Source organism: Priapulus caudatus, unplaced genomic scaffold, assembly GCF_000485595.1.
Source record: "Priapulus caudatus unplaced genomic scaffold, Priapulus_caudatus-5.0.1 Scaffold32, whole genome shotgun sequence".
Lineage (NCBI taxonomy): Eukaryota > Metazoa > Priapulida > Priapulimorpha > Priapulimorphida > Priapulidae > Priapulus > Priapulus caudatus.
In genome coordinates, this window is record NW_014577093.1 from 238,928 (window position 1) to 248,850 (window position 9,923).

The 9,923-nt window shown below is 45.3% G+C and overlaps 2 protein-coding genes across 2 annotated transcripts in view; both read right to left on the minus strand.

Moving 5' to 3' along the window:
* Window positions 1-3,550: 3,550 nt before the first annotated feature.
* Window positions 3,551-5,565, minus strand: LOC106816587 (Fanconi anemia group M protein-like). The gene is made up of 2 exons (XM_014821212.1): window positions 5,416-5,565; window positions 3,551-4,214 (listed from the first exon to the last, which is right to left on the minus strand). The coding sequence occupies exons 1-2, from the start codon at window positions 5,488-5,490 to the stop codon at window positions 4,041-4,043; spliced, it is 249 nt and encodes an 82-aa protein (XP_014676698.1). The 5' UTR covers window positions 5,491-5,565; the 3' UTR covers window positions 3,551-4,040.
* A 1,474-nt stretch (window positions 5,566-7,039) lies between these two features.
* The window catches only part of LOC106816453, a 16,215-nt gene continuing 13,331 nt past the window's right edge, over window positions 7,040-9,923 (minus strand). The window contains exons 2-6 of the mRNA XM_014821079.1: window positions 9,626-9,818; window positions 8,952-9,152; window positions 8,195-8,354; window positions 7,288-7,437; window positions 7,040-7,056 (exon numbers count right to left, since the gene is read on the minus strand). Coding sequence (XP_014676565.1) covers window positions 7,040-7,056; window positions 7,288-7,437; window positions 8,195-8,354; window positions 8,952-9,152; window positions 9,626-9,818 — 721 coding nt within the window. The remainder of the gene's footprint in view (window positions 7,057-7,287; window positions 7,438-8,194; window positions 8,355-8,951; window positions 9,153-9,625; window positions 9,819-9,923) is intronic.

Consider the following 9,923-nt stretch of genomic DNA (forward strand, 5'->3'; position numbering starts at 1 on the left):
CGACGATGGATGCGTGAGTGTGCGTGTGCATCGGTTTGTTGTGGTGTGTGGTGTGTGTGTGTGGTGTGTCGTGTGTGTGTGGTTGTGTGTGGGTGGCGCTCTCGTGTGGTGTGTGTGTGTGTGTGTGCGTGTGTGTGGTGTTAATACGTGTGTGGCGGTGGTCCGCCATGCGGCGCCGTTCCTTTGTGTGTTATGTAGACGCACACACACACCACACCCACACGCACACACGCGCGCGCACACACACACACACAGCGCACGCACGCCACATGCCGCCTGCCTCTTTCTGTTCGCCTCTTCTTTTTTTTCTCCTCGCCCCTCTCTCCTTCCTTCCTGCTCTCTACTGCAACTGTCATCTTTGCCTCCCCTTAGCTAAGAACCCTGGATGTGGCAATACTCTTATTTCTAATGAATGTTCACCATAATGAATAACTGGTAAATGCTATGCTCATGAATGGGCTTATGAGATTCAATTATAATCTACATGAATTATGCATAGTGCTGTACATACATCAATTGGCAATATAGCATCTTACTACATCTTTATATTCTACATTAGCTAAACTAACCAACTACTAACGAGCAAACACACACATACACACATACACACCCCAACAACAAAGAAAGACGGACGGACGGATGGACGGGATGGACAAAAAAGAAATGAAAAAGACTGACGGATTGAAAAACCGAAAAAGAGAATGGCGTGGGCGGATAGACGGTCGAAAGGTCCTGAAAAAATTTCATTCTCGATCCGTCAATATCTTTCGAGTCCTTCCATCATTTGTTATTTGTCCATTCCGTCCTCCATATCGACCGTATGTCCGTCTTTCTTGTCCGTGCTTCTTAGTAGTTAGTTAGTTTATTAGTTTGTTATGTCTGTCACCCACGGCCACATACATGTACACGCATACAACGATACATAGAACAAACATATATAGACATTTTAATACAGGCCTGTTTCCGGCTGCTGGTGGGACTCGAACTAGCCGAGCAGCAATAGGCCAGGTAAACCTGCACCAAACCACTGAGTATAAGGCGCCTGATAGCATAATCTCGCCCCTCATACTTATACTTCCGCTAATTCCATGTAAAAAAAAGGCAGCCAAGGTAAGTGCGAGAAGCCAGCGACAGTCTAGCTGTATCCTTCACACTGACCTTAGCTGCCTTCTAAATTGCTATACACAGATACTCTACAGACACCTTCTCTGCCTATCTCTCTCTCTCGTCTATTCTGCTCTCGCTTGTCTTCGTCTCTCCTCCTCGTCTCTCTCTCTAGCCGGTGTTCTCCTCTCTCTCGGTCCGGTCCTCTCTTCTCTCTCGTCTCTCTCTTCTCTCTCTCTCGTCTGCTGCTGTCTCTGCTCTGGTCCTCTCTCCTCCCTCTGCTGCTCTCCTCTCTCTTCTCTCTCTCCTCTTCTCCTCGCTCTCCCCTGCTTATCCTATATCTCTCTTCCTCTCTCTCTGCTCACGTGCTTTCCATCCCGTCTCACTCTCTCCCGTTCTCTCGCTCTTTTTTTCTTCTCTCTCGTCCCTCGCCACTCTATTCTCTCCTCGCCACCCTTCTCACTTGCGTCTCCCTCGCCCTCTTGCACGTGCCACTCTCTCTCTCTCGTTTCTTTCGCCGCCTCTCATCTCTCTCTCTCTCTTCTTCGTCTCTCTCGTCTCTCTCCTCTGTGACTGTACCAAGATGCACTATGTCTCCCTTGCGCTCATCCGTGAGTCCGGACAACTAGAATATATATAACTAAACTAGTCATTCGATACCAAGCCCGCTGTGACATTCTATTAATACTATATAGAATGTCAAACGGGCTTTGTACGCCAATCTTGGGCGATTGACATGCCTGAATAATAACTTTTCGATGCCGTATGATTCATATCAAAATTCCTTGTTTGATGTGAAGCGAAAAGCGGAGAAAACACACAACCATCTATCCTTGATCGATCGACCCGCACCCTCCTCCTGCGTTCGTATTTATGCGCGCAGTGATCGAAATCACTAATGCCAACCGTTCGTTCTGGGTCGTCGGTCTGTGCTCCGTCGGTGCTGTCGCTCCGTCGCATGCTGTATCCGCAGTCTCCCCCGGACGCAGTCGCATGCACGGAGGATGCTGGCGCGCATTCGCCGTCACGCCGCCGCGCGTGGCCGGCAGAGGGCGCAAGTGCGGATTCGTACGATGTAACGTGTTGGCTGTCACCCGCGGTAGCTTGCAGTGACGACGTCCGTCTAGAAGTTTCCTCGCTTGTCGTCGCCTTCCGAAGGGGAGGTGGGGGGGGGGCCATGATGCGAATATGTCGGGCTAGAAGTGGACAGGGCCGGTGCGTACTGGTGCACCCAAGCATACACGCACGCACACAAGCATGCACGCAGCCATCCAAGCATGCACGCACGCAAAACACAAAGCATGCACGCGTGGCAGACAAGCATAGCACGCACGCACACAAGCATGCACGCACGCATCCAGTAATGCCACGCACGGCACACAGCATCCGGCACGCTCCAAGCTATGCACGCTACGCCGCCAAGCATGCACGCACCGCACAGCAAACATGCACGCACCGCATGCCAGCATGCACGCACGCACCCGAGCATGTCACGCACTGTGCATCCAATCATGCCACGCACGGCCACAAGTCATACAACACACGCAACACACGCATCGCAGCGCACGCACACAAACATGCATGTAGGCCATACAACCAGCATGCAGCACGCACGAACAAACATGCATGTAGGCACACAAGCATACACGCACGCAACAAGCATGCACGCACGCATGCCAAGCATGCAGCGCACCGCTGCACACAAGCATGGCACGCGACGGCATCCAAGGCTGCACGCAGCGCACACAAGTATGACACACACGGCACACAAGGCATGCACGACGCAAGCATGCACGCACGCTCGGGACGCGAAGCATACACGCACGCACACCGACGCACCACAAGCATGCACGCACGAACACAACGCAATGGCGCATGCGCATACGCATACAGCAATCACGTACGCACGGCAAGCATGGTGCCTGCAGGTTCGCGCGTTGGCGCGCGAACATGGAGTGGCAGAGGATATCCGTTGTAAAAGTGTCTGCAGTGTTTCTAATTCCCTATTTTGTTTATTGTAAAGGGGAATCTGTGCTCGCACGCATAGTACGTGAGGGCAAATTATACTAATCCCGAAGCGCCTTGAACCGCCTTTTTCAAGATACACCGGTTACTATCAATGAATTACAGTGTTATAATTACTCATGATTTGTAGTTATTTATTAGCATACTATAGCAAGTGTATAAATACGCAGCCAACAGTCTAGATCTCCACTGTTTTTTGTACGTGAACACCTGACCCGTATCACAGATATGAAATACTTGTTATGTCATGCAATGGTGAGATCACTATATGTCATACAACATAAACTATTGAAAGCTAGCAGCCTATCTTTTACTCTCACTCACGTCTCCTCTCTCTCTTCTCCTTTCTCTTCTCTGTCTCTCTCTCCTCTCATCTCTCTGCTCTCTCTCTTTCTCTCTCTCACGCAGCAATCTGTCTCTCTCTTCTCTTCTTTCTCCTTCTCTCGGCGCGCGACTCTCTCTCGCTTTCTCTCTCTCTCTCTCTTTGTTCTCTGATAATAACAATGTTTTCTCATCCCAACCCTCCACTTGAGCATCTAGCTTTAACTCCCCTATAAACTCCACAAACGTAAACGCATCAGCAACTCACAGACTAGTGAGGAGTAGTTCCCTCAAGACACACGCATTCATAAATGCTGTCCAGCGTGAGTTACGATAAATTCCGCTCGGCGCAATTTGCAGACGACTCTAACCAACCAGCGACGTGACACGACGTTCTAAAAACAATGCCGAGCAACGAAGTATCGACGAACGACGGTGCGCGCAAATTCGACGCTTCGGAATGCGCGGAAAGCGCGGAAGGAACTGTGTGCTTGTCGCACACTTCGCGACAACATCCATCCAAGTAAGAAGCGATTCATCTTTCTCGGGCGGAGACAAATTCGATTCTGCGTCGGCGCGCGGTGACGTCATCACTTCTGGGGCGTCATCTCCGCGCAGAAGTCGCGTCGCAGGTACGCGTGCACCTCCCTCGCGCGCCACTCGGCCATCTTGGCTTTGCGCTGCAGAGTTGTGACGGAGGAGGCGATGCACTCGCCCACGCTGCCGTAGTTGTGGCACATGTACAGAGCCGCCGTGCAACTCACCTGTGTGACGAGATGATGATGATAATAATAATAATAATAATAATACTAATAATAATAATAATAAGTGCAAAACTCTGGATTGAATCACTATGCCCCAGGTTAGGACACAGCCAACCCAGATGCCACCTGCTTATGCCGTGATCCACTATGGAAGTAATAATAAAAGTAATAACAATATTAATAGTAACAGTTGTAATAATACTACTAATAATAATAGTAGTATTAATAATAACGATAATAATAACAGTTGTAATAATACTACTAATAATAATAGTAGTATTAATAATAACGATAATAATAACAGTTGTAATAATACTACTAATAATAATAGTAGTATTAATAATAACGATAATAATAACAGTTGTAATAATACTACTAATAATAATAGTAGTATTAATAATAACGATAATAATAACAGTTGTAATAATACTACTAATAATAATAGTAGTATTAATAATAACGATAATAATAATAATGATAAACATACGTCCGCACATGTCCGAACAGTATTTCCATAATAAATGGACAATTTTCCATTAACGGAAGAGATGTGTGTGTGGAGGAGGGGATCCCACTGACTCCATCATTTTCACACTGAGCTAGCCTTACAGATGGGAGCAAGCACAGGAGGGGACATATTACGCTATGAACGCATTCTTGAAATTTGAAATTAAAGCATTGTAAGAGACACGTGACAGCTAATCATCTTCTAGACATAAGAGAGAGAACGGATAACAATACGTTGAGTAAACATGGATTCCATCACCGTTTTTAACTGGGGGAAGAATAAAATGTCGTGTCTAAAACATTCGTGAGACTGGTTCCTGATCGTTTCTAAAAGTAAAAGTCGAGTAACAAGTCTAACAGCACTGCCTGCTATAGTGTGGTGCACTCCGATTGGTGGAAACTATAATACGATCTGATTAAAGCTCATCGAACTCTGAAGCTCTCGGAGTGGTGCGATCGGGTGGTGCGCATTAATATAAAGCGAGGATTTCTCATTTCAGTCTTTTCCAACCGTTCTTAAATTTTCTCCGCCGTTCTGATACTTACCGGCACGCCTTGCGTAACACCAAGTGTATAAATAATAATCCTTTATGCTGAAGTAATCAGTAATATGTACGCTGACAAGTGAGACCAAATTTGTTTAAATTCTTCTTCTTTTTTTATTTAATAGAGAAATTATCGTTTTAAGTCTGACCTTTGGCAGACTGAGGTAGAACTTGAGTGTGGCCTGCATCGGCTGCGGCACGTTGGTTGGCACGGTGATGGACATATGCTTCCTGTGTTCCTGCAGAGCTAGCTCAGCTAGCAGCGTCGCCGTCTCCTCGTGGTTGTCTGCAAGCACGAACAGCACGAAACCAACAAGTCAATCAGAGCAACACGAAACCAAGAAGCAAAGTCAAAATCAACAGGCTAAGCACAAAGGCATAGCACAAAGTTTTGCAGGATCTTTGTACAGAATGTTTAACACAATGTTTCGCACAATATTTAGCAGAGTGTTTTCACACAATGTTTAGCAAAATATTAATCGCACTGTTTACTACAATGCCTAGCCAAATGTTTGTGTACAAGGTTTAACAGAATATTTGCCCACTTTGGTAAACAGCAATAAAATTCGGTTTGCACATACACATGACTAGCAAATACTTTCTGCTATGGAACCACTTGCAGAGCGACCTGGTTCTTTATTTTGCTTACAAGCAGTAGTTAGCAGTCAAAAGTCAGCACATAACCATAACTGGTGTAACTTATGTAACTGGTACACTTATGTAATTGGTACACTTATGTAACTGGTACACTTATGTAATTGGTATATATATAGGTATTGCGTGTTACTGTTAATACTTTACATTGGACGTCCGCACCTTCCATGGTTGGTGAAATGATACTACGTTTCCGTATAGTTATATTCTATGAGGAGAAAGTTGTGAATTGGTTGCATTCGTTGTGAAATGCTAGCATTTATGGGGATGATATATTTAAAAAGAATATCAAGAAATTTACTTACACTAAGAGTATATCATTATTATTTTTAATATGCATATGAATATTTAAATTTACATGTCTGAATATTTATGTGCTGTTGTATATCTATATTTAACGAAAATGTTTCATCAAATTGAAATTGATATGAAAATCATATCTTTTTATGGCAATAGAACGTGGGCAGAAATGTAGCCAGGTGTGATAATCGAATGTGCAGTCTTATTAAACCTATATTTGGTCAACAGTCGCAAATTGTTCCGTAAGCAAATCGTGGCTAGTTGTAAAATAATATATGGTATATTCATCTGCGGCAGTTTCTACTGGCAACATTTCTGATTATGTTTTTATACTATTAATAATTATTCAGTGCATAAGTTAAGAGTAAATATATACACATCAATAAATAACCGTGTCTGGAAACCTACTTATTTGAAAGCCGTTCGTCTGTGCACACATCACTCGTGTGCGTGTGCGTATATTTGCGTGTGTGCGGTTGCTTTGTGCGTGCGCGTGCATGCGTTGTGTGTGTGTGTGTGTGTGTGTGTGTGTGTGTGTGTGTGTGTGTGTGTGTGTGTGTGTGTGCGTGTGTGTGTGTATACGTGTGTGAGTTCTTTGTGTGTTATGTAGACGCGCACGCACACACACACACACACACACGCACGCGCGCGCGCGCGCGCGCGTGCACACATGCCCCTGTCTCTTTCTGTTTCCTCTTTTTTTCTCCCTCCACCCCTCTCTCCTTCCTAATTCTGCCTCTCTACTGCAACTGTCATCTTGCCTCCCCGCTAGCTAAGACCCTGATAATAGCTATGACCCTGGTGGCAATAATCTTATTTCTAATCATGAATTTCACCTAATGAATAACATGGTAAATGATATGCTCATGAAATGCTTATGAATTAAATTCTAATCTAATGAATTATGAATAGTGTGTACATACATCATTGCAATAATACATCTTACTACATCTTAACAATTTCTAAATAGTCGAACGTGTGAAATGACCGGCGATTCATAATTCTTTTGACTACAATGGTAGAACTTTTGACTACAATGGTAGAACTTTTGACTAAGTGTGTTTTACCGACACAGAAGCTGTCGTTCTCGTAGTCTTCGTCGTCGTCGTCGTGGCGCGGAGGCTGCGAGAACACATCCATGCGGCGATTCGCATAGTTGAGCTTGTAGCCGCCGATGCCGGGGCTGCGCACAGACGTTAGATAGACGCCTGTCATGTCTGCAAACACAACGAAGCAGCACAACAGTCAGCGTGGCGCCAGTCTCTATACGATCGGTTAACACGAGAGGGGATAGACTTCTGACTGGCGTCGACATCCAGAAACCGGGAAAAATTTCAATGCTATTTAACTGTTTGGTATTTAGTAATTATTAGCATTTGCTGTCAGGGGCCCGTCGTCAGAAATAAAATTAGTCTCAACATTAACCTTTACACTAGCGTTATCTCGTAGACCCGACCTATGTACACTGCATATGAGAAACTCAGGAAATGGTAATGGTCAAACTAATGTTAAGACTCATTTTGTTTCTGACAACGGGCCCCAGGGTTGAAGTTTATGGTTAAGTTCAGGGTTATAAGATTAAGGATATTGTAAAGGTTAGAGTCAGGGTTTAGATTATACAGTACACAATCTATTATCTGAAACCCTTGGGACCAGACACTTTTCGGAATTCGGAATTTTTCGGATTTCGGAATGGTAGTACCGTACAGATATATATATATATATATATACTGTATATCCTGCAACTATAGCCAGTACTAAAACCCAAGTTTTAGTTTTCAAGAGGCCAAGTGCTGTGCCAGTACAGTACAATATGTATGAGTAATGCCAAACACATTCATATTTCTGCAGAGAACCTTGTTCAGCCACACGTGAGCTTTGGTGTGCAGACAACCAAACTTTGGATTTTTGGAGCTTTTCGGTTTTCAGAATTTCGGATAATAGATTGTGTATTCTAGTTAAGGTTATAGTTACTCTTCGCTGCCTGCGTGAGCTGCGAGGCATCGTCAATGAAGCTCAACTCTAGCTTCTCATCATCATCGCTCGCCTCCGTCTCGTCCGACGACGGCTCTTCATCAGCCTCCGCATCCAGGAGCGCAGCATCGTCTATGAACGGGTTCGCTGCTCCACGCACCTGCAAGCAGCGAGCGAGCACGAAGCCAGGAGTAAACGGCTAGAACAACAATGAGCCACCATCCCCACCCTGACCCACCATCTTCACGCATGGCCGAGGAGGGAGCCACGAGTTAACGAGACAAGAACAATGACTCCTGGCCACCATCTTTACACATCGGCATGGTCGCGGGTTTTGGCCAGTGAAACAGTTGATATGCCAGTACTACTTTTTCCAATTATTGACGATACAACGGTAAAACTATTCAAGTGCGTTGGGGCAGGATATTCTTATCAATGGCTTAATTATCATCAGCTTTTATCATGAGATGATTTTGGCTTGTGATGAGAATACCATGAGATGATTATGGTAGGTCAAGTAGATATTACGACGACACCTAGTGGAGTAGATAGTTGAGTAGATTGTTAAGTATACAGTATCTTAAACAGATATACTTATTATCAGCTGAATATGATAAGTTAAGTAGAAGAGATTGTTAAGTATACAGTACTTTAAACAGATGTACTTATCATCAGCTGATTATGATAAGTATATATTACCACGAGACTTCATAGATAGTTAAGTAGACGGTTAAGTAGATAGTTAAGGATACCATACCTTACAGGACAGTGGCTTCAGCTGATCGTAGTTTATCTCTCTGCGCGCTGACGTGCGTGGTTTTGCTTCAGCTATGAACTCTGCCGTGCTGCCACTACTGCTCGCCCAGCTCGGCTGTCTGTTGTCTGTCGTGCTGGAGCTAGAGCTGGCGATCCTGCGCCTGCATGGTCGCCCCTGTCCCACGCAGACGGGCGACTCCTCCTGTATGATGTAATAGTGATCTATGTGTCAAACTAATTAAAGAAATATCGCGCATCTTACATACCAGCATTGATAATGGTAAGAAGCCTTTTTACTGGTAATTGTCTGTTTGTTGTCTGCCTGCCTACCCCGCTTGCCAGCGTACGTGAATGCCTGCTTCCCAGCGTAATGTGTCTAACTGTCTGCATATGTGTCTGCCAGTATGCCTGCATATGTTTGCCTGTCTGCCTGCTTATTTATGTATGTGTCTGCCTGTCTACCATGTCCATCTTTCTCCCCCCCCCCATTCTGCCGACACACCTCACTACAATTACACATTGCGCATTATTGACGCATGATTATTTTACTATTGCGCTGTTGAAACCAAACACTTCACATCGGGAGTCACTCAAGCAACCGAGAAACAACTGCCACTGACAACCACCTCGTGGACATACATAATCAACATACACCGGCTGCTAGTGGGTGCATACCGCAGAACTGGGCATCGTCGTCGCATGTGCTGCCACCAGGGCGGCGGTGGCGGCGGCGGCAGGTGTGCTGCTGGTGGGATGCTGATGTGTCCTGGAGATGGTAGGGAAGACCGGCGAGTCAGGTGACATCAATGCAGCGGCTCGTTGCCTCTTCGCACGCGGTACAATGGGAGTATCCGGGGACTGCATCACACTGAAAGCAGCAGCAGCAGTAGCAGTAATAGTAGTAGTGTTAGTAGTAATAATAGTAGTAGTAGTAGCAGTAGCAGTAGCAGTAGCAGTAGCAGTAGCAGTAGCA